The sequence below is a fragment of the Ceratotherium simum genome, chromosome 7 (genome assembly GCF_057802395.1).
Source record: "Ceratotherium simum simum isolate JZ-2026a chromosome 7, ASM5780239v1, whole genome shotgun sequence".
NCBI lineage: Eukaryota > Metazoa > Chordata > Mammalia > Perissodactyla > Rhinocerotidae > Ceratotherium > Ceratotherium simum.
This window is the reverse complement of record NC_141906.1, coordinates 55,976,903-56,001,544: the sequence shown is the minus strand read 5'-3', so window position 1 is coordinate 56,001,544 and position 24,642 is coordinate 55,976,903. Positions and strand designations below refer to the sequence as shown.

The window sequence follows — 24,642 nt, the reverse complement described above, 5'->3', positions numbered from 1 at the left end:
AATCCAGTTGGCAGTGGAAAACTGTGGGTAACTTCTAGTGTATGGGTGGACAAACTTGCCTTTTCCATAAGAGTAACTCTTGTTAAAGATGAATGGGTTTGCCTTGTGGTTCCTGTGCCCACGTTTTCTGTGAAGCACTGGGGAACCCCTGCAGCATCCTTTTGTTCAGTGCCCCAGTGGACTTAAGGAGACAGCACAGCCTTTCTAGAGCACGTGCTCATGCCAAAACTGCTGGTACTGGGAGGTCTGGCTCATTAATGTCTTTACTTGCAAAGGACTGTGCTAAGTCCCATGAAATTAAACTGAACACACACAATAATTGCCTTCTGACATGTAGATCAAGGTGGGTGTGACCTTCCTTTCCTCAGTGATCACCATTTGCAGAATTTCAGCTGTTTGGGTGATTCTGTTCTTATCCTTACCTCATTGATCTGTTTTACTCATTTCAACAATAATGTGGGGCATACCTACTAACAGCTAGGATTTGGACCTGTGCTTCAAACACTCTTCATACATTCAATCTTAATAAATTTCCTGGCAGGAGGATACTGTTATTCCCACTTTATGTAGTAAAAGAAACAAATTCAGAAAGGTTTTGTGACAGCTACAAAGTTGAGAGCCATGACATGAATCTGGGTTTGTTGGCTGCGGAGCCCATGCTGTGGGGAACTCAGTGGTGTTTAAAGCTCAGAGACTCGTGGTCTAGTAAATGAGAGAGAGACTACTAAATGAAAGAGATCTCCTTGATTCTTATTCATCTCCTAACTTGTTTTCTTATTTTTCATTTCATAGATATACTACATACATTCTCCCAGGTCTTGAGCTCCTAGAGTTCAGAGAATTGCCTTATGATGGTGTAAGCTGCTTTCATGCCTAATTCAGTGCCTTGCAGATATTCATGCACTCATCTGTTCATTTTCTGGCATCTATTTGTCAAATGCTTACTATATGTCCAGTGACTTTAGGCAAGTCACTTAGCTCCTCTGCATCTCAGTTTCCACATCTATCAAATGGGAAGAGTAGTCTCTAAGATGAGGGTTTGTTATGAGAGTTCAATGAGACTTGAGTTTGTGAAAGCATCTCATACAGTACCAGGTACATGGTAGGTACTCAATAAATTTCCATTTACTCATTGCCTAACAATATTTTTAAACCCTTTTACTGTGATTTAGGTTAATTTCTATAAATACAAGTGGTAAATGTTCCCATTCTTTAGAAATTAAAACTGCAAATAGAGTAATGAAATTCATGATTTTAAAATTAAAATATCCCGATATTCCCTATTACAAGTTATAATATAATTCTTTCCAGATTTATTTGCACTTCCTAATTGGGATTGAAATGTGAAAACAGTTTTCACAATTATGTGCTGATTTACAGAAGAGGGAATCTGAAAATCACAGAGAGGTTGTAATGTCCATAAAGAAGTATGACTCCTCCTGGGGAATTTATGAACCTTGAAAAAGGCTGAGAGCCAGCCCCTGGTTGTTTGGTATGAAAATACTACAATTATTCATATATTCCCCTTACCTCCCACCCCACCCAAAGCATCATAAATCTAGTATGGTAACATCAAAGGAAAATTTTTAGCACTTTGCATAACAGATTGTGGCACTGGTCCCCATTCGGCAAAGGACATATTCCTGAGTACTTTGTGATATGTATCGGACAACCAACCTTCTTGATGCCATCCTGTACCCCGCGTGGCACTGCTTGTGGATTTCATGGGTCTTGGTGCCAGTCATCTTCATGCCTCATAGTTCCTCCTTGATAGAGCTGGTTCTAGAACCCTAGTTTCTCAGTTCTAACCTAACACCATGAGTAGTTTGACTCATTCAAATAGTAGTTACTGATTACCTATTACTTGCAAAGAAAATCTGAATTGATTAGTAGGGCTATAAATGGCCTACGCTTTTTCTAATCTTGACTTTAAGTTTATGAGTATCCATTCATAGTCGCAAAACAGATTTTTTAAAAAATCAGAAACACTTATCTAGGGGGTGCCATAGTGACTTCAGTTGTTTTTTATTTGATTTAATTAGGTGTTTCAAGTATCCTAAAATGGCACATATGCTTGGACTACAAAGAAGTCGTGTTTCTTTCAGCAATACCCTGCTTCTAATTGTTGGCACCAAATGGTCTTAGAAGAGGTGGATTTAAGTGACCTACATTTGGTCCATCAACTAGGAGGAAAGCACTAGGAGAAGAGGGATAAAAAGATGATTAACTCTCTGCTTCCAAGAACCTTACACTTTAGTGGAAGAGAAGCGCCTAAAGAAAGAAAATGATAAAGCAAGGTCTCCATAGTAAGCACTATGGTAGAAGGCAGAGGATGTGTGGTGAGTAAATAGCAAAGGGGTCAGAAGAGATGTAGAGTGAATACGCCTTTTGACTTGGGCCCCAGAAGATGAAAACGATGCAGCGGACTGAGATGCTAGAGATGATAAAATAGAATGACAAAAGCACAGTGTGAAAAAGGCATGGCCCTACTTCAAGCACTGGCTCGTCTCATGCTGTCACTGTGTGCTAAACGTGCACGAATGTATAGGCTGCTGGTGTGTGCCTGCTAAGTTTATAAAGCATTTTAGCACTGTAAAGGCTTGATTTGGTTGTTATAAGATGCTTACTGGCTATCTCTAAGAACATGTGGGAGTTGAATTGGAGACTCGAGCAGACGCAGGAAGATCAAGAGAAAAAAGGCTGGCGACACACGTAGCAGAATAAAGACTGATGAAAGATCAGCGCAGTGAAAGCCAACCAATAAACTTGACACCCAGAGACTGACCCAAGGAAACCATCCTCTGGTTGAAAAAAACAAGCAGTGAATTAAACATGCATGGGGAGGAAAAAATGTGCTTTCCTACATTCAAAGTGAGGACAGCCTTTTGTTTCATAATGCATTTTTGTATTTACAAAAAAAAATTGAAATGATCAATTTAGAAAAGACTTTAAAAATTTTGTCATAAGCTGATCAGCACCTGCCATGCTTGCCAAGCATATGAAATAGAAAATTGGCTCATCTCTCCTATAGAAAGAATCTCTAGGAGTCTAGCATGTGTTTCCTCTGAAGACAAATCACTGCTGTCAATCAGATATCCAGCTCGTTACATGGAACTTCGAATGGTTTTTATGACGAAGACTACAGGTAGATGAGGGCAAGAAAGAGTTCAAGGAGAAATGAGGACAAAATGAAGATTGTGAATTGACAAAAGTCCCCTCAGTTCAGGTGAAAAAGATGAAACTCATTATATTGCTCAATACCAAAGAAAAAAGCAGGCTCTATGCAGTTGCCTGGTTTATTAGCCAGAACATGGTGTACTTTTCCAGTAGGATCCAGTAGATGGATGTGTGTGCATAGGAGCACATGCTTGGGTATATGTAATTGACAACATCTTGAAAATGACAAGTCAGTACCTATCAACACATCTAGGAAGGCAGGTCCTTTGGACAGCAAGTGGGAAGGCTCCAGCATGGTTCATGGAAGCTGCTGTTTGCACTTTCCTTCAAATCTCAGACTGGGCTCATAAGTGCAAGAGGCGTGAAAAAGCCTGGATTCAAAATTTGGCTCTACCACTGATTGTGGACAAGTTTTTTTCTTAACCTCTTAAAGGCTCGATTTCCTCAACTGTAAAAGTAAGCGTAGTAATTGTATGTAATTCATAGCATTTATGAGGATTTCATGCAATCATATATGTGAAGAACATTTCACATTACCTGGTACTTAGGAATATAAATGGCCAGGATCAAAAAGACCAGGCTGGCTCTCCTTCCTCCCACACCTAAGCCTTTATATTAGAAACTGAACAAGGGTGTGCATTCACCAATATACCGTTGCTTTACACATCCTCCCGCAGTGCTCAGATCCCAGAACTCTCATCACAGCCTAGGAACCTCTGACTGGGTTGCACTTTGAGACTGGGGCTACAGAAGGAAGGGTGGTCCCCACTGCACTATGCAGTGCCTCACATTGGATTGACGTGTCCAGAAGAAGCCTTTGAGCGCACCGGAGACTTCTCAGCCTTTCCAGCAGATTATCAGTGCACAGCACCCAAAATTTAACTGGTGTCAAAGATCCATGAAAAGGCAAGACTCAAATTCAAAAGGACAGCAAAAGAGGAATTATAACATTATGTACACCTGGGTGAAATAAGGCAAATTAGATGAAATTAATGGGCCTTTGAATTAAATTGGGAACATCTTTGCTGCCCTGTAACGTTCTGCTATGGAGACTGAAGCAGGAATGGAAAGGGCAGCCGCTTTCCCTGGGTTTGTATTGCTTGGCCTTCCTCTCTCCCAGAAGGCTCACACCAGAGCCTCCCTTTCTGACCGGAGGCACCGGAAGCCTTAATTGCAGCTCAGCCCCCTGTCTGGCTCCTTGCTCTGCTGCACGGCCTAATCAGTCTTCTTTGACCGGAAACTCAATATCCCTGCAGTAAGTCTGCAATCGCGCTTTGAAGTTATTTGCATCCAGTCAGAAGAACCTTTTAGTTCTAGTTCTAAATTGAGTGCCTCAGTGGTTTCAATCCCCTGATAAACAGGGCAGCTGGATTCTACCGCAGTCACACTGGGCCACAGTTCTTAGCCACATCAGTGAATTGATGCATAAAACTGACAGCATTGTAAATCTCTTCATGGCGGGTAGGAAACGGAAGTAACCAGCACTAGTCAGTAAAACAGTTTTACGATGTGAAGAGTTTTGTTTCAAGGCAAGTAAGGCATACATGCCTTATCCCGGTTTGTTGAGGGCTCTTTGAGGTTTAGCTAAATTCCTGTAGGGAAGGCATGCTGTAATTTGGCTTGGGTATATCCTGGAGATAAGGATGTAGCCATTTACCACCCCAATTCTACTCCTTCAACTATTGGGTACCTGTCAGCCCCTTCCCCCACCATCCCATTCTGCTTCATGTGGCAGGGGCTATGGAGCAAAAGGGAGAAGGGCTTCACTTCCATTTTTCTCACTTACTATTCACTTTGGGTAACTCATACCCACCTCAAAAAGATGGGGAACAACTAAATGTAGTCATATGTGTAAGGTGCCTAGTAGAGGGCTGAACTCAAGTAGCCACTCAGTACTGTTACTTCCTGCCTATCCCTCTCTGCCTTCCCACACATCACAACCCCTTTCTACTGATGGCCCCTCTTTACTTGTTAGTGTTGGACAAAATATATTCCCATTATCACAAGCAGCAGCTTTGGCCTTCTGCATCAGCCCTGTCCACAAGCCCAGTAATGCACAGGCCAGCATCAGTATTTATCTCAAGGTGACACTTGTAATGGATGATTGGTGCACTTCTTAATCCATTTCTGTAATCCTTTCTGCTTTGCTTGCAGTTATTTTCAGGGCTTTAGCAGCAATAAAATGGTTCCTTTCCCAAGACAGATTTCATTCAATTTAAATCTGGATTGATTATGGCTAAACTTATGACATGCCTTTACAGAGGAAGAAAAAACACAGCAATAAATTATTCACAGTAATTATTGAGCATTTTTTCAGCCCCCACAGTGTCCTGGGCTCTGCATATAACAAGGAAAAATCCCTGCCCTTGAGAATCGAAGCAGAGTTGTACATAAGAAAAGGCACTCAGGACAGGGCATCAGTCCAATTGCCGTTTAATTCCTTATGCAAGGGGTCATCTGTCTATACGGCCGTCTTTCAGCTGAATTCATGGGGTTAAGTGCACTCTTCACCCACTCCTGCCTTCTTTTCTTTCAGTTTCCCTCAGATGCATTCTACTGACAGCATCCTTAGCCTTTGACCTCTATCCCAAAAAAGCACTCTTTACTGTTCCTCAGGCAGTTTTGGTTTAAGGCTAAGACACTTATTGGAGCTAGAGTCCAGGGTACACCTGGTGATATCTTCCTAACATTTGTAGGATTCCTTTTGTGGTGGCCTGGCTGCTGCCACGGGAGGTGCACAAGGAAGTGGTGGTGTAACCTGTGCAGACAAAGCACTTTCTTTTACCTGCATTCTTGTTAGAAGATAAGGTAGTCTTGTACATGCTCACCAGTCAGAGGGTTCGGATGCCAAATGGTTGGGTGATTAGACGGATTTTGAGAACGCTAATTAAAATGTAATTTATGTAATACAATAATACACATTTAATTCCAGTAAGTACTTATGACTTAAATTTGAAAACGTAGGGTAATGCTCTTAATTCATAGAAGTCCCAATAACCATAACTGCCTTGACAATCGTTTACACAGAGTAATGGCCAAAAGAGAGAAGAGAGTAGAAAGGCCTGAAACTTTTTTCCATATAATTTTTGACCATTTGACTCTGAAGGGAAAAAATGGAGGAGAAATCAAAATGAATCAAGATGAATAACAATAAGCAATATTAATTGAGTGCCACACGCTAAATTCAGTCCTTCAAATATTGCTGTGAAATCGGTAAAGTTATACTATTTACATTTTATAGATGAGGAAGCCAAGTTGGGAGCAGTTAAACAACTTTCCAACTAAAAGGAGGCAGAGCCACGATGTGAAGGCAACTGTAGCTTTACTGCAGAGACCAGGCACTTAACCACTATGCTCTACTGCCATCTAGGACCCAATACACAAATATGCATCATATTCATAACGCCATTTCCTTTGACATTTTGATTGACCTTGGAGTTAAAATGAAGCTAAAACCTTTTTCTTCCTCACATTTACTTGTAAAATTTCTTTTTTTTTTTTTTATAATTTTGTTTATTTATTTTTCCTCCCAAAGCCCCAGTAGATAGTTGTATGTCATAGTTGCACATCCTTCTAGTTGCTGTATGTGGGCCGCGGCCTCAGCGTGGCCAGAGAAGCGGTGCGTGGGTGCACGCCCAGGATCCGAACCCCGGTCGCCAGCAGCGGAGCGCGCACACTTAACCGCTAAGCCATGGGGCCAGCCCTACTTGTAAAATTTCATTGCCAGTTAAATATACTAGGGGCCGGCCCCGTGGCTTAGCGGTTAAGTGCGCGCACTCCGCTGCTGGCGTCCCGGGTTCAGATCCCGGGCGCACACCGACTCACTGCTTCTCCGGCCATGCTGAGGCCGCGTCCCACATACAGCAACTAGAAGGATGTGAAACTATGATGTACAACTACCTACTGGGGCTTTGGGGGAAAATAAATAAAAATTATAAAAATAAATAAATAAATAAATAAATAAATATACTAGACTGATTGTCCCTAATCTGTCTCCAATACAATTCAAATTAGATTTAAGTACTGGCTTACAATCAGGACTTATTTAGAATCATGAAACAATTTGTTTTATTTTGTTTTGTTCTTTTTCTTTTTAATTTTTTTTGGTTTTTTTGCTGAGGAAGATTCACGCTGAGCTAACATCCATTGCCAATCTTCCTCTTTTCTTGCTTGAGGAAGATGAGCCCTGAGCTAACATCTCTGCCAGTCTTCCTCTATGTTGCATATGGGATACCTCCACAGCATGGCTGACAAGTGGAATAGGTCTACACCTCGGATCTGAAACCCCCTAACCCGAACCCGGGCTGCCGAAACAGAACGGTGGGAACTTTAACCACTCGGCCACAGGGATGGCCCCTGTTTTGTTTTGTTTTTTAAGATAAAGGCAATTATTTTAAATTACTGAACATTTCCTTTTCTTTCATCAAGACATTTTTTTTTGCAAGATGCAAGGAAATTTGAGCCAAGGTATAGATTTAGCCAAGTTTTTAAGGGTTTTTTGGTTTTTTCTTTGTTATTGATTTTCTTTCTTGAAGGACAGATAGGATCAAAAGAGAAATTAAATTTTCTACCTTTGGTGTTTGAGATAGTGACTGAGATCCCAAGAACAGATTCAATCCCTAGTTAAGATTGTCCTCAGGGAATCTTCCCACTGTGTTCCCAAAATCACATGCTGAGTATGTTTGTTTACAGTCGTGCGCTTGGTTACGCAGCGTGTGTGTTTCTTACAGTTGACCTGGACAGGCTCAATGATGATGTCAAGCGGTACAGTTGCACTCCCCGGAATTACTCGGTCAACTTAAGAGAGGAGCTGAAGCTAACCAATGTCGTCTTCTTTCCACGTTGCCTCCTCGTGCAGCGCTGTGGAGGCAATTGTGGCTGTGGAACTGTCAACTGGAAGTCCTGTACGTGTAATTCAGGGAAAACCGTGAAAAAGTATCACGAGGTATGTCATGCTCTAATTTCTCGCAGTGCTGCATTTAGCCCTTTTCAGCTGCATCAGTCATGTAATCTCTAGGGTGCTGGAATTCAGGGTCACTGCATGCAGTTGTTCAGATTGTTCACTGCACAAGGGCACTCAGCCAGGGCAGGGGATGATTGGGAGCTGAACTCATACTCGTACTAAACTTATCAAGCCAAGTGCCCTGGGGAGGGGCTAAGTCCATCCTGAAGAAGGGATTCCTTTTTCTGATTCTCACAACAAACCATCTGGGTTGACAACATCCTTGTTAGAATATGTAATCGATCAAATGTATGGTGCAGTAATGTCAGAGTTTACTTGGCTTCCTTATAGAAATATGATGATATTCATTTACAGGATATGACTCCCAAATCTAAGTTGCTTTAAGAAAATGCTAGGAGCCAAACTTTAATTCAATCAAGTCATTAAAAAATTAAGCAAAGATAGCAAAATATAAATTGTCATAAAATATACATTGTCAGAAACCTTTTAATTCTCTAAATGTGAAAGTATTTTTCTTCTAGAAATACTAATTTTTCCTAAATACTATTGAGTGCTACCTGGAGAATCAGCTGAGAAATTATGCAAAAATAAGCAAAAGAAAATATAAAGATATAAGAGGAACAAAAATTTAAGGAGAACAGTAACCTTTAATAATAATAGCAACAAACACTCATGAGCATTTACAGTGTGCCAGGCACTATGGTAAGTAATCATCAGCTCACTTAGCAGTTTCTCAGCAATGTTGTGAGGGTGCTGTTTTTAATCTCTTATACATGAGTGAACTGAGGCCTGAGGGGATCAGTAAGTTGACCATTGTGACATGGTCAATAAGGTCAATAAATTGCAGAGCCAGGACCTAAACTCTAATCAACTGGTTCCAGAGTCTATGTTCTTATCACTAGTAACACTGTGCTCTCTCCTTTCAAATATAAAGCACTTTATTGAGCATTAAAGAAAGAGTAGACTTGGGGGCCGGCCCCGAGGCATAGTGGTTTAAGTTCAGCACACTCCACTTTGGTGGCCCAGGTTCACGGGTTTGGATCCGGGGCATGGACCTACACTACTCATCAGCCATGCTGTGGCAGTGACCCACATACAAAATAGAGGAAGATTGGCACAGATGTTAGCTCAGGGCAAATCTTCCTCAGCAAAAAAAAAAAAAAAAGAGTAGACTTAAGGGGAGTTAGAGCTGCTCCTGACATTGACAGCAGCTCTGTTACTTCTTGATTTGGGGAGTAAATGCAAGTCACTGAAGTTAGAGAGTCAGTCTTCACACATGTGAAATGGGACTAAGAAATTATGTCACATAATCCCTTCAGGGTGGTACTGAGGATCAAATAAAAGAGTGCATATGAAATGCATTTTGTTAAGATGTGAAATGTACAGAAATATGTTTAAAAATATAAACTAAGGGGCCAGCCCCGTGGCATAGTGGTTGGGTGCATGCGCTCCGCTGCTGGTGGCCCTGGGTTCAGATCCCTGGTGCGCACTGATGCACTGCTTGTCCAGCCATGCTGTGGTGGTGTCCCACATAAATTGGAGGAAGATGGGCATCGATGTTAGCTCAGGGCCAGTCTTCCTCCGTGAAAAGAGGAGGATTGGCATGGATGTTACCTCAGGGCTGATCTTCCTCACACACACACACAAAAATATATATATATATATATATAAACTAAAATATAAAGCAAACATTATTGTTAGGAATTATTGTTTGAGTTGCTTTTCTTCACTGTCCACCATAACAAAGCAATAGATAGTGCTCCCTAAATAAAATCTCCAGCTTTTTAAAGCTATTTTATTATCCTGAAAACAATAAAACAATAATAAGTTAGGAAGCAACTTCTGAGCTAAATGAAAATGAATATGTCATAACTGGTATTTTCAACTTGAGAAAGGTAGGAAATCGTAAGCACAATAGCCATGCTTACCTTCGACAGGGGAAACACATTATTTGAGACTTACATAGAATGTATTTTCTTAGTCACCAGAATTTCTTACTCCACCCCACAGTTTTCAAAGGAAAAAAAAATGTTCTCATATCCAGAGAATGCTATCGTCTGTGTTCATTGTGTTTCATTTTTGTATGACCTGATGAACTCTAGATTGGGTGTTGTCCTTTGCATCTAAGAACCTGAATTTTGTAACATTTAGTCATACCCTGAGGATAAATGCAGACTGTGATAATCAGGTTGGAGTTAAAGTAATCTAGGAAGTGACGAGATCTCTACCTCATCATAACTGTGAGGAAAAACATTCACGTTCAGCCTTTGATGTGTTTGTAGAGTGCTTTATTTTCATCTTGATTCTCTGCTCAGATAGATGTTACAGCTTGATTTTTTAAATTCCGTATTGTGGAAACAGCAGAGTTAAACATACACCCAAAAGAACCCTTGCCTCACAGACAGTTAACTCTGAACAACTCTGAAGAGTCCTTTTCTTAGTTCCTTTCTTGTCTCTGTACACAATAGCTGTTCCCTGTAAATTTCTGTTTACAGTTAATATCTGGAAGGGAAGCCCTTGATCTCTTTGTTCAGTCACACGAGTGGGTCTAAAATGTTGGCGTCTTTTTGAAACTGCTCTCTGAAGCATCTCTTTGAAACATGTGTCATAGTATTTTTACTTCTAGGAGTCTGCAGAGCTCTATACAAAATCCCTCTGCCAAGTGCTGGACAAAGGGACGAAATGGCAGCAATCACTCAGTCAGTAACTGCAAACCTGGAACAAACACGCCTGGCATGTTTCCCCTAGACTCCTAAAACACCCTTGAAATCTGTCCCAGTCATCACTCTGTGGAGTGCCCTGTGGAAAAGAGCAGAAGGCTGTTCCATTTCCAGAAATGGGGGGTTCTTGGGCTAGGCTCATTAGGGAAAAATCCTCGTCCTTTATTCTGTTAATTCTCTGTGTTCTTACCTCAGAGAAATGAGAAACGAGTTTCCCCAGCTCCTGGTTGTAACTGAGGAGATGTGAAATGAGTTCTATGAGCGATGAACATCTTTAAGAGGGTGACTAGAACTTGTCACATAAGCAGCCTCCGTGACACTCCACAAATATTTCAATGCACAACGTTTAAGGAATAAATTCCGAGAAATTATAAAGCTTCTAATGAAGCTAATATCATTGCTCTTTTCGCAGATCATGTTACTTCTCCTGTAGGGGTTTAAGCATTCTTCACTGCAATACAATGTTACCAACTTTATTTCCTTTTCTCAAGTTTTGTAGGTATCCTGTTAAAAGTCTTTTTCCTTTTTCTTAACCATTCTATGCCTCTTTGAATGTATAGGATATAAAAGATACTTTGGGTAGTGATTTTTAAAAAGGAAAGGTTCCAGAAAACATATTGTGTAGATAATAGAGGATGCTATTATTTCAGTTCTCGTCTTTCCTTGATAATGCATAATGAAGAAATAGGATATTTCCTAGAAATATGGTGACCTTTTAAATTAATGCTTACTATTTTTCATCATTTGGTCCCCTGGCTATGTCCATTCAGTCAACAGTCAAAAACTTAGGAAGCAGCAGAGAGATAAAGATAGAAGTTAATTTTCTCTGTCCTTCCTCATGATTTTTTCATATGCTGACATAACCACCTGCGCTTTCTAGCAGAACTTTCTGCAGTGATGGGAATGTTCTATATCTGCACTGTTCAATATGGTGGTCACTAGCAACATATGGTTATGGGCACATATTGCAAATGAGAAACTGAATTTTTAATTTTTATTTAATTGTAACTAATTTAAATGTAAATAGCTACACATGGCTAGTGGCTGCCGTATTGAACAGCACAATCCTAGATCCATCTCTGCTTCTGCCACATTTACAACATCTAGAATTATTCCTGTCGTTGGACAAAATGCAAAAATGACTTTAGAGGAGTCTTCTTATTTTAATGTAGAATTTTATATTAAAAATTTGCTTTCTATTACAGTTTAAGAGTTAGAAGATATTTATATATGAAACAAAAGATTAGAGGTAATAAGATGTTGAGCTTCAGAATTGAGATGAAAGAATAGTATTTTTAGGTTTTACATATTTTATAAGCATCTGTCATTAAGACAAATTTAGCTAAAATTGCAAATTGAGACTAAGGAGACAAAAAAAATATTTTTTCAAGGAGTTTCTACTCTATGGCAAGGGCAGTGAGATTTGGGGTTATGATTATAGTAACTAACCATAACAAAAGTCAAGAAAATCTCTTGTCCTGTGTTTTCCTATGAGAAACAGGACAATAGAGCGAAAAACGTGCACAACTAGAAAAGAGAAGATGTGGATTCTGGTTCCAGTTCTGCCACAGGGGAGGCAACCTAGGGCCAGCCACTTAAAACCTCCCAGGGCCTCACGTTTTCTCAGTTAATCCCCACACTAGCCTACAATTTCGAGTTACCAGACAGAGCTGAAACTACATGATATCCATTTACTGTTACACTCTATCCTACACCAAAAATCTTATCTTACTCAAATTGTGGAAGGAATATAAACAAATTGGTGGTTGAAGTGCTAGGTAAACGCAAAAGAATACAGATATGATCTGGAGCAGTTAATGTTTATAGACTGCTTATAAAAATGTTGATTCACTCATCGAAAATAACACCTGTGCTATACTACCTCATGGAGATACTGGGTGAATGAAAGCATCTGAAGATTGTAAAGCACAAGACAGATGTGGGTGGAATTTTTTGAGAGCATGGACTGGCTTTCTCAGTCCTGGCTTCCTTACAGCCCTGAAAACTCACTTACCAAGTGAATGGACTCTCCGTGTAAGTCCTGCAAAATGCTCACACCCTTTCCCTTCTAGACCTTGCTTCACGTCTGGCCTTCCTGCCGAATTTCAGCAAACCTGAACAAGTAGATGAGACCTGTCTGTGTCATGCAATCAATTGGCATACTCAATGCCAATGCCATGCTCTGAAATTTGGTGCCCAGCTAGGCTTCCATTACGTTTTCTGCAATGCGTAGGCCGAACATGTAGTCATTATTCCCCTAAGGTGCTGTCAAAATCATTTAACTGTTTAGTTCTGTAAAGATAGGACTGCAGCTAAATGCACCCCGTAGTAACCCCAGAGTGCTCACAGAAAACTTCTCTTAGAAATTAATGTCTACAGATGTGAATATTACATTTTCAAAATTCATGAGAGTTTTATAGACCCTAACTGTAACCCCAGGCTTTGGTCACCTTCAAATTTAACTTGTCGGTGAAACATTACTGAACTCTTTGTCATTTGTGTCTTTCTCATTGAGTGCTATATCTTATGACTTGGTGTCAGTCCTTCCATTACAGTGCTCAGCCTCGACTGTGAATATTGCCTGCAAGTTGAGCAGCTACCCAGGTAGAAAATAATATGTTATCTCTTCTCAAAATATTTTTACTTGTAGTCACTTAGGTTTCAGAAAAATTGACTAGCAGCCCTTAAAAATCTTAACTCTATGCACATTTTTCGTAGAAGCTATAAGCATGAATGAAGTCAAAATGGAAGCAAAAATATGGAAGCCTTTTTTTTCTTAAAATAAGAAACAGTATGTGTACTGAATATTGCCTGCTTTAGAAGTTGGATAGACTCTTAAATAAACTCTTCATGATTCAGGTTTATATAATGCATTTGTCCTGAAATATGTACTTGTATTCCTATGTCAGCTATTAATTTGAAACTGTTACAAGGCCTTAACAACCTTTTTTTATTTTCCCAATAAACAAGAACCCAACTCAGCAGATAGCTTTTCTGCCTAGTATTGTTTTATTAGTGTAATAGCTGTATGGCAATGATTCATTCAGTGGTTTATTGGCAACAAGGTAGTTAAATATCTTTTGTGATATGGTGATTTGCAAACTGAGCATCTTTGACTTTGTGTAATGCTATATAAGATACCGACTGGCTCAGTCATTCTCCGTTTAATAAAAGTCAACTTCGCCTGGCTTCCTGTGGTTTTCCAGGTGGTGGAGAGGCATCAAGATTTCCATTTCCACCCATACGTGATAAGAAATGGCTGGCTACTCCTCAGTGGATTTTTATTTCAGTGTGTTTGCAGCTGTGAATCGTAGCTCAGAAAATAGGAAAGCATTTTGTGATGGTACCTACTAGCAAGTGTCCTTCAGCAGCTGTAATTAATTCAACAGTTCCTTCCCTTTAAAGGTGACCAGATAACCCATAACCAGCCAGTTTGCTTTCTCAGATAAAGGCTTTTCATTTTTCTTTTAACTTCCCATGCTCTCTCAAATCAGCTTTGCTTTCTTCCTCCTTTCAATGCTGTGTACCTGAACCTAAGACTATTACATGGTCTGAAGGCTTTGAACATCAGTGCTGTGATCAGCCAGAAAAGCAGTCCAATTTCCACTTTATTCAAACAGTGCTTTCCTGTCTTGTCTGGGAAAGTGTCTGCCAATTCATTTTTCTCTTCTTATCAGCAAAACACATATATACTGTCCTCATGTTGCTTAATATAAAACACAGGGAAAATCCCTGAACAATCAGAAGACCGGTTAGAAAAACTGCCCAGGCTCTGCTCTTATCCTAAAGCACACACTTTTGTTTGCCATCAAATGAGAAACCAAATCGACAGAGCACTGATTTTATAGATGCCAGTCATTGCAACTTATTAGGCTTTCATAATAGTCTTCTTTAAACAGAGAATATTTATCATATGCTCATCTTCTTAGGAACCATTTCCCTTCCCTGCATCTGCCAAACCCCAAATCTGGTTTACATGGAGATAGTCTTGGACAATTATGTCTAATTTATATTGGAGAAAGTCTTGGCGAAGCTGTGGGACTTAGCCTCTAACCCCTTCCAAGACACTCTGCCCAAATAGGGCACAATAGGCTTTTCATGTCTGTCATGGGCAGGGCTATTTAATATCCAAAAAGGTAATACGTTCTTCAACATTGCTTTTTTTACTTATATCTTAATGGAAAAGCAACAACCTTTATTTTCTGTAGTTACCCAGCAGGAGACAACATAGGAGCAGGGAAAGGCAAAGGTCATTGTAACTCTGCTCTCAGTACTTTAAATTTTTTAAAAAAATTGTGAGGGATTAAAAGTGGTCCAGGTGCCAGCCCAGTGGCGCAAGTGGTTAAGTCCGCGCTCCACTGCGGCAGCCCGGGGTTCGCCGGTTCGGATCCCGGGCGCGCCCCAACGCACTGCTTGGCAAGCCATGCTGTGGCGGCTTGCCATATAAAGTAGAGGAGGATGGGCATGGATGTTAGCCCAGGGCCAGTCTTCCGCAGCAAAAAAAGAGGAGGATTGGCAGATGTTAGCACAGGGCTGATCTCCTCACACACACACACACAAAAAAGTGGTCCAAAGCATGGGCCACTTTACTTTGCCCTCTGCTTTATTTGCTGGCTTATTTTGTCCCCTGTGTTTGTTGGAGGTGGGATAGAGGAGAGCATGGAGGAGGTAAAAAGGAGAGAACATGCACATATGCCCCCATACTTCCACATTGGCAGCATCACCCACCACGTTCACCCAGGTGCATTTCTTTAGCAGCCACTGTGTTCTCAATATACTGCTGAGCTGTACAGACAAAAGTTTCAATTTCATAGAAAAGGGCATAAGCTAGTCCTTGTGGAGTCAAATGCTGGTTCCACCAATTACTAGCTCTGTGACTTTGGACCAGTAGCATGATCTCTTTCTTTCTTTATCTATGAACAGAATTAGAAAAGTACCTAATAGTACCTGTAGTGTTGCAATGAAGTCATCCAAGTAAGTTAATCTTTGCCAAGTCTCTTACAACAGTGTGTGGCATCTAGTAAATACTCAAAAATGTTAGTGATTATTTTTGCTCTCCTTGCCCTCAAAGTGCTTCTAATCTAATCAATAGAGAGAATGCATAATAAATCATGTGAGAGTATGTGATACATATTGTAAATGCAATAGACTTGCAAGAGAAAAAGATAACAATGTCAATTATCTATCAAAAGTGACATTTGGACAGCTTTACCAATATCAAATATTTTTGAGACTTTGTGCCTTCCTCATGACTTCTCTTACGGTGTTCTTTTTCCCCCCAATTTTGTACTCATAAATATTCCTTTGAAGCTCTGCTACAAGTGGGACTTTGTGTTCCATTCCGTGTCAGCAGAGTCCAGGCTCCCTAGCTTGATTGAACACTGAACAAATGCAGTGATTCATTCTCCTCCTGGCTGGAACTCCCATGGAACCGCATGGCTAGATACTAAAGTAAAGTGGGTATGCAGACCATGATGCCTGACTACTGAGGACTCTGGGCCTCTTTTTCCTAGGAGATGGTTTTGGTTTGTTTATGACTTGAAACAGGTAATGTGAGGACAAGAAAATTGCTGAGAATATAACTTACTTAAAGTAAAGAATTGTGGGGATGCCAGGAAAAGTTATGCAGATGTGAAAGCAAGATTTCACTGCATCTAACCTTCATCTGGGACCAAAGTATACCAAGCAAAGTGTATCAGGTCTCCACTCCAGTTCACATGTGGGGCCCGACACACTTTTGAGACGCGAAAGGAAATCACAGGCACATTGGAGAGGCATTGGGTCAGAGTGTGCTAGGAGCACAAAGGACAAAGCCTTGCTTCTGGGTCCAAGTTGCCAAAAGACCCTGGACAAGGCACTTAGCCTCCTTTAGAGTCCAATTCTCTAATCTATAAAATGGGAATAAAGATACTTTCTCTACTGTGTGACAAGGTTTGTCGGAGGGCAAAAGAAATAGTGCGTCTCTGCAAAGTCTTTGAAAACTGTAAAATGCTACATAATTGTATGGTGGTGCCATGATGGAGTTTACAGTCTAAAAGGAAAATAGAACAAAATCAAAAGTAAAGGCTAATAGGAACCTAAGAACAAAAAGAAGAGAAGCAATTAAACTGACTACATAGTGTATGTTCAAACAAGAATATAATTTTCCAAGTATTTGTGTGTGTGATGACTGATGGTTGACTTCAGTGAAGGCCACAGCAGGAAGGAAGAGTTAGCTTCTATTTAAACTTACTAATTTAAAAATTATGTTTAAACTTATTAATTTTAAAAAATTAAGGATATACTTTATTAATTTAAGAAATGCTGTATTGATACATAGGTATTCATCTACAAAGATTTTAGTGGAGCCTGATCTGTTTTGAATTGTAAAAGGTATTATATATTAGCAAATGTGTGTGAACATAAACACCTTTTCATATATTTATGGCCACTAGTGACCTGCATCAGGGCAAAATGTTTTACATCAATCAAACATTTAGTCATAGCGGCATATTATGTTCATGACTTGGTTCATTGTCCTCTCCACAGAGATAATAATATGCTCAGTATTGTTATCCCTAACACATCCTTTGGTCAGAAGAATCTTTATGACAGTATTTGGGACAGCACCTGGCACAAAACAGGTCCTTAGAAAGCTGTCAATAAATACCTGCTAGGACACCGGAGATCATCTTGGTACTGTAGGTAGTCGATGCAGGAGGCATTACTCTGGGATCAGGAGACCCCTCTACTTCAAGGAGTTCACGAAGGCTTGTAAAAATATTTACATGTGTACATTCTAATAGCAAGCCCATAGCTTTCGTTGGATTCTCAAAGGGTTAAGAACCAGTTGTCTTAAAGATAATAAGTGGTATCTAGTTGAGGTAAACTCCAGGGGCTTTCTAACAGGAAATATGCTTCTTGTCCTAGGTATTAAAGTTTGAGCCTGGCCATTTCAAGAGGAGGGGCAGAGCGAAGCACATGGCTCTCGTTGACATCCAGTTGGATCACCATGAGCGGTGTGATTGTATCTGCAGCTCAAGACCACCTCGATAAAAGAGTGTGCACGTACAGTACTTACATTAAGCATGAAAGAGCCTTTAGTTTAAGCAGGGTGTGGCAAGAGACCCTTCTCCCACCAGCAACCGAACTTCCTGCTAGCCTGCAAAGCAATGAATACAAGTGGTTGCTGAGTTTCAACCTAGCTTTGTTAGTGCCATGGCAAGTAGAAAGGTGTATCATCAACCTCTATATCCTAGAATATAGGATTGCATTTAATAATAGTGTCTGAGGATATATATATGTACACACAAATATATATATGTATCTCCATGTCTATGTGTAAATAGATGAAAATGGTTTATTCAGTATGTATAACCAGGTACACCAGAGCTTACATATGGTTGAGTTATTTAGACCCTTAAAATCTTTTGACAAAATAGGGGACATATACATGAAACATTCCTTTGGAAGATTTGGAAGATTAATTTGTTTATTTTAAAATTTTGAATCACAAAACAATTTTGGATCTTGCTCTTTTCAAGAAAGCACCTTGTGTATTAAAAACCAATAGATGAGCTTTTCTTATGCATACATCTAAATTATAAAAAAGGAAAAATATGGTTTCTGGGAAAAAGGCACAAACCTAACCATTTTTCCCATGAGATGCAGCACATACTTACCTATGTAGACAATAATTACCTGTCTCCAGAAGCATGCCATAGTAATATAGGTGCTTTAGAAATTGTCATTAAGTCTTCTTTTTATGCCTCTTGCTGAGGCATGCAAATTCATTTAACATCTGTCTCAAAACAAGTTTCTCAGAAGGCTTATTATTATAATCCTATGAGAGACAATTTATAAGTTGTAGCAGAATTGTGAATTGTTAATTTCCAAAAACCCCTCTACAGTAGTAACTCTTTTGGAGAACGGCATGGGTAGTCTATATAAGCCTTTCAAAACAGTGTTCATTGAAAGATTGAGGCAGTTGAAAGTCAAAAATGTGAGTGTTGACATATTAACATAACTGGAAATTGGATGGAATATTTGACAGGATCCATATTTAACGGTGGATTCAGACTCTCCAAACAATGCCAATTAATTTTATGTATCTTGTTTTTGTGTTCCTGTCTCTTCAGTATACAGACATGGATTTACAATGACATTTTATATTTGGCAAGCTCTCAAGGATTATTGATAGCCTAAAAGCTTTTGTGTATTCAAACAAACCAATTTTATTGACGTAAATCCCTAATCATGTACTCACTCACCATTCTGAATTCCTGTTTCTGAACTAAGTGAAATCAGATCTGGGGTCTCTGGTTCTTTCCAAATCTACGGAGCTTGTTCGAAGAAGCGACACTACCAATTGTGGGAGCTCAAGTTCGCCCTGCTCTACTACTAGAAACCTGTTTTTGCATTGATGGTTGTTATTGGTATTTAAAGTAATTTTTCCTCCCTGGCTCCTTAGTGTCTGTTTTAAAGGAGAGTGACTCCAGGCGTAGGAAGTGATTCATCATTCTCCAAAGCAAGACTCTTAAGAGAGCAACACTGAAATCAAGATAGCCCAGGGGCTGCTCAGAGAAAGCTACATTTTCCTTCCTGCCGTGAGAGAAAAAAGGAGAGCGGATTTCTTCCATGAGTCAGGGCCCTAGTGACTACAACCAATTTGAGTGAGGGATATGTGACAGGGGCTTGTTAAGTCCCAGTGTCAGATGAGTGGCCTAAATATACTTGGATTTCTAAGCATGGTGTTCTCAGGACCAAGTTCTCAACTACCCTTAGAAGCTCATTTCTTCTCAGCTCCTTGAGAGGAAAGGCCAATGCTTATTGAAGTAAGTACCTTCAAAACTTCCCCAAAAGCATCCAGTGTTTTTATCTCAGGGGTGAGTGGTAAAATTAAGTACTCTATTGTCCAAAGTCTGTGTCCCCAGAGCACAGTCAGAAATAGCTGAGGCAGACACTCTAATAACAGGAACCACTCCTCCCCTTCATGACCACTTGTGCCAGTTTCCCACGAAAACATCAGTTTCTTGTACCAAAATCAAAATGTGTGTTACATCACTCCGGTTTGTTCAGCTCACCTTGGAGCTGTAAGTATGAAAAATTAGAGTGTTCTACTCCATTTTCAATAAACCTTCCAGGCTGCAATAACCAGGATGGTTTTCGGTTAAAGCCCTATCTGTACTTTTTATTTATTAGCTGAAATGTAAGCAGGCATATTCACTCACTTTTCTTTCTTCTTTCCTGAGTGTTTTATTAAAACTTCTCCCTTGGTTATCTGTTATCTATTGCACTTTCAACACGTAGTCAATAAATCTGTTTCATTGCCATCAAAGGAATAAAAAGCTTGCCGTACAAATTACATTTCAAAACAAACCGTAATAAATCTGCATTTTGGCATGGCTCACTCACCTGGAATAATGCCTTTCATTCAATATGTTCTTATAGGGCAGAACACTTTCATAAGGAGAATTTTTTATGTTTTTTGTCATATCGGTAACAACCAGCTTTTTCCTCTCATATCATCATCTATAGCAAATGTAATATGCCTCTTATCTTCGTGAAAAATAAATATTGCTTTGAAACAAAACTATTTCATTATTTAGGACTCAATGGCAGTTTTAAAAGGTGTACAATGTTACAAACTTACTTTCACAAATGCACACAGTTGTTTGGAGTGAAAAGATTGGGTGAGGGCTTGGTTTTAGGATGTTGAAAGAGCGCTAACCTTGTTCTTTGACCACAGGCTTTTACTCTGTTCCTGTCCTGAAGCCGAGCAGCAACAAGGCGGACCTGGGTTCTGTTGTTTTGTTGTTGCTATTGTCGCTTCTTTGTTTGACTGTTTGTTTCCCCACAGGCCTTTTAATGAAATATATTCTCCTCTGACATTCCTTGCTTTTGGGGTTCACAGCCTCTGTCTTCCTTAGGGCCTGAAATAAATATCATCACAGACTCCTTTCCCGTTTGTCTGCCCTTGCCCTTTTTCCCATCTAGACCGACACCCCAGCTTGGTGAGTCAGTCTTGTCAGCTCAGGGAGACTAGTTTTGGGGCTGCCCTCCTATACAATTTGGTTTATGACTTAGCGGGGGCCAAAGCATAAAGAGAGCTCTTCTGGCTGCAAGAACTTTTGCTTTGCTTATAGCTGAGTCTTTATCATCATCCTACTGAAGATAGAACAGCAGCTGCACAGTGTTGGGTGAAACTCTGCCACTTTATTTAGTTTAGTGGTTTTAGGTTATTTGGGTAAAGGGAGTAGAGACATATGTATTCGGTGGCAAAAATCAATTTTACCATTGGCAATACCAGCTATTGTGTGAGTCAAAGTGTGGGGGAGGGATGGGGAAAGACTCAAATAATGCTGTGCATAGTAGTTAATTCAGATAACTTGGATTCTTATGTCAAAAATCATACTAGCCATATATAGAAACAGTATTTTAATGCAAATACATTAAGATTTTATTTCATTTCCTAAAATGTGCATGTATCCTTTTTTACTCGAAGAATAATTCAACAGATGTCCAAATTGTCCATATTCTCCTAGGGTCCTCTGGTAGAGCATTAAATTAAAATTCATAGATTAGTATTCATGACTGAAATCCTAGAAAATACAATTTTGCTTATTGACAGCTCTGATCAGATATGCTAGAAAATAGAATATTTATAATTCACTGGTTTTATTGACGTTCACTCAACTTCTCTTGTTTTTAAAGACCTAGTTAAAGACTACACAGCCCTTCAAAACTCAACATAACACACTGGGTATCTCCCATATGTAATAGACATCAACAATGGATAAGCAGCTAACTGCTTAATTTAAGACTTTATGCTCGCTCTTCATGCTATAGTTCCAAATTTGCAAGTTAATTTGTTTCTTTTTTTTTAAATAAACTTCATTTCTATAGAGATCTCTAAAAATTCTTTAGCAGATCGCATTAGAAGAGAGTGGAGCTGAGCCCGCAATAAAGGTTAATGTACTCAGTGCAGCAAGTTATGGGCCAAGAAATCTTCATTTTCTGATAAAACCATTTGACTTTCTAATTATTTTAAACTGTTGGATACTGGTTGCCAGGTTTAGTGGCCAGGAACCAAATGTTAAAATCACTCTTGTATTCCATTTATATTTTAAATAATGCCTGTCATACAAATTCTCTTTTAAGAACTAAAGTCTCTGGGTCATAGTCTCTAACCTATGTGTTTGGTTGAGGCCATATTGCAAATTCATTCTGTTCTAGTATCTTGTAGTCTTTCCTTTTCTCTGTGTGACTTCCACGTTCCTTCTGTTTCTCACCAGTCTCTACCCACCAATCTTCAAGTCAGAATCAAGATCTATGTCTGCTTTGGGAAGGCAGAGGAGACGAGGATCATTTCAGGAGATCAGGAGATCAAATGCAGGGTTTCCCAAGTGAGCAATTAATAGGGTAAAATTGCCAACGGTTAAGAAATCACTGCTTTTCGAGAGTTGAACCCATCAAGTGAATATTTCCCAATATTGTCCATTTTGGTGCAAACTTCAGAATATGGTGGTGGATATTTATTAAATTCCATCAAAGGAAATTTAACCACAGCCAATATGGGGAAAACTGACTAAAGTAAATGCTTCATTCATTCATTCGACAACAAAATGTATTAAAATACACGATGTATCAGGCATGCTTTGGGGTTCAAAACACAAGATCTGCAACAAAGGAGAAAACTAGAGAAAGATGTTTTAGGTGGGATAAACAGAAAAAATAAAGATCCCCCAGCAAAAATACAAAGGTGAATGCGGGCAGTTCAAAGACTAGAGAGTGAAGTGGCAGTAAGGAAAGGAAGCTGCAGGGGAACAATTGGTCGTATGTTTGAAAAAGTAGATAAAGCACCTGACGACACAAAGTCTCACGTGGATGGCTAGCAAAGGAGTTTCATTTTTTACATGTTAGAGAGGAAGCCATGGGGGCTTCTGAGCATGGTAGGGGCTGCAAGGGTCATAAAGTACCAGAGAGAAAGTTAGAAGCCCTTGAGTATAATGACAAGTCAGCCACTTTCTGGACCTATGTTTCCTCATTTACAAAAATCAGAAAGGTAAGATGTTCTGTAGGTCCTTTCCAACAGAACAATTCTGCATTTTGGAAGTTGGCAGTCTGCAGGAAGGATAGGGGTAGGCACATGAATTAGGAGGCTCCTCAGAGTTCTAGAGGTGAGCCAGTAAAGACAGAAGTGAGACCTCTGGGACAGGAAGGGCTGTAGGCCCCCTGTGGTGGTGCAGGCTGTGCATTGCAAATCTCTAAGGGGTACTATATGCATGGACTAAATAAGAAAGGGTAACAAGAGGATTCAAAGGTCTTCATGACTGGATGGAGAGGGCAGTGCAGGCTTGGGGGCGTGTTCTGGAGGAAGGTGTCATGTGACTAGGAATTTCAAGAGTATTCTCCTGGGAAAACTTGGGAGGCAGGAAGGGGAAGTGAATTTGGAGAGAAGAGATCATGTCTCTCAGAAGAGCCAGGGCTTGTCGTTTTGGCTGAGAGTCATCCTTATGGTGGCAAAGCTGAAACCCTGAGAAGACGAAAGCCAGCACCTGAAGGACGCCCATCGCCACAGAGAACAGGGAAAAAGAGGAATTCACAAAGCTCCACAAACATGTATTCCAACAATTTGGAAAATACTTACCCGAAGGCTAGTTAAGTGCCCAGCACCGTGCCAGATGGTGACAGATTTAGAGAACAATGAAACAGCCATGTTTGGGGGCCAGCCCCTTGGCCTAGTGGTTAAGTTTGGTGTGCTCCGCCCGGGTTCAGTTCCCAGGCACAGCCCTGCACCACTTGTCAGCGGCCACGCTATGGCAGTGACCCACATACAAAATAGAGGAAGATTGGCACAGATGTTAGCTCAGGGCGAATCTTCCTCAAGCAAAAAGAGGAAGATTGGCAATAGATGTTAGCTCAGGGCCAATCTTCCTCAGCAAAAAAAAAAAAAAAACACAGCCATGTTTCCTGCTCTTATCAAGCTAGAGAAGGAAGAGTAGATATTAAATAAATAATCCATTATATTTTGGAAAAGCAAAAGCATAATGTGAGATGACATTAAAAGGTGGAATTTAAAGTGGGAACACAGAGGAATACCTTAAGAAGATGACATTGGAGCAAGAACAGAAAGTCAAATAAATATTAGCCAGGGGGAAGTAGAAGAAGAGTGTGCGTTAAGATGGTGACATTATAAATGAAAAAAAAAAAGTTGTGGTTAGATTAGAGAAATATTTTGAATGTTTAATCCACCAGAGTTAGTGATGGATTAGGTGTTGAGAATGAGGTGAAGGAAAATGTCAAGGATTTTTCCAAAGCTTCTGGCATAACAAACTGGGCAGATAGAGATGCTCTTTATTGAGATGGGGAACATGGGTATAGGAAGAGACTTGGGGTAGATCAAGAATTCCATGTGAGATATTAATGCCAAATAGTCTTTGACATATCCAGTTGGAGGTATTATTAAGTAGGCAGTTAGGTCTGTGGGTCTGGAGCTCAGAAAAGAGGTCTGAGACTGAGATGTAAATTTGGGAGTCATCAACATGTAGCTATTAAAATCCAGAGGAATGGTTGAGTCACTTAGGGGAGGGTGAAGATTGAGGGGAGAAAGGATCACAGGGCAATTGCAAGAGTGTAAAAATATCCTGAGTGCTAGAGGCAGAAATTGTTCCAAGGGGACTGGGCCAGTATCCCCCTGGAATACTTTATCAAGTATTGCGGGGAAGATGTAGCAGACACCTACTGAGGGAAATGCCCAGAAGCACTCCTCCCTTCCCCTGCCTCCACTCCTTTTCTGGGAAA

General features: G+C 40.0%; 1 protein-coding gene across 2 annotated transcripts in view; it reads left to right on the top strand.

The window, feature by feature from the left end:
- The window catches only part of PDGFD (platelet derived growth factor D), a 226,397-nt gene extending 205,976 nt beyond the window's left edge, over positions 1 to 20,421 (top strand). For both annotated transcript variants that reach the window (XM_004427388.3, XM_004427387.3), the window contains exons 6-7: positions 7,908 to 8,122; positions 17,770 to 20,421. In XM_004427388.3, coding sequence (XP_004427445.1) covers positions 7,908 to 8,122; positions 17,770 to 17,895 — 341 coding nt within the window. In that variant the 3' untranslated portion in view covers positions 17,896 to 20,421. The remainder of the gene's footprint in view (positions 1 to 7,907; positions 8,123 to 17,769) is intronic.
- Positions 20,422 to 24,642: the final 4,221 nt, after the last annotated feature.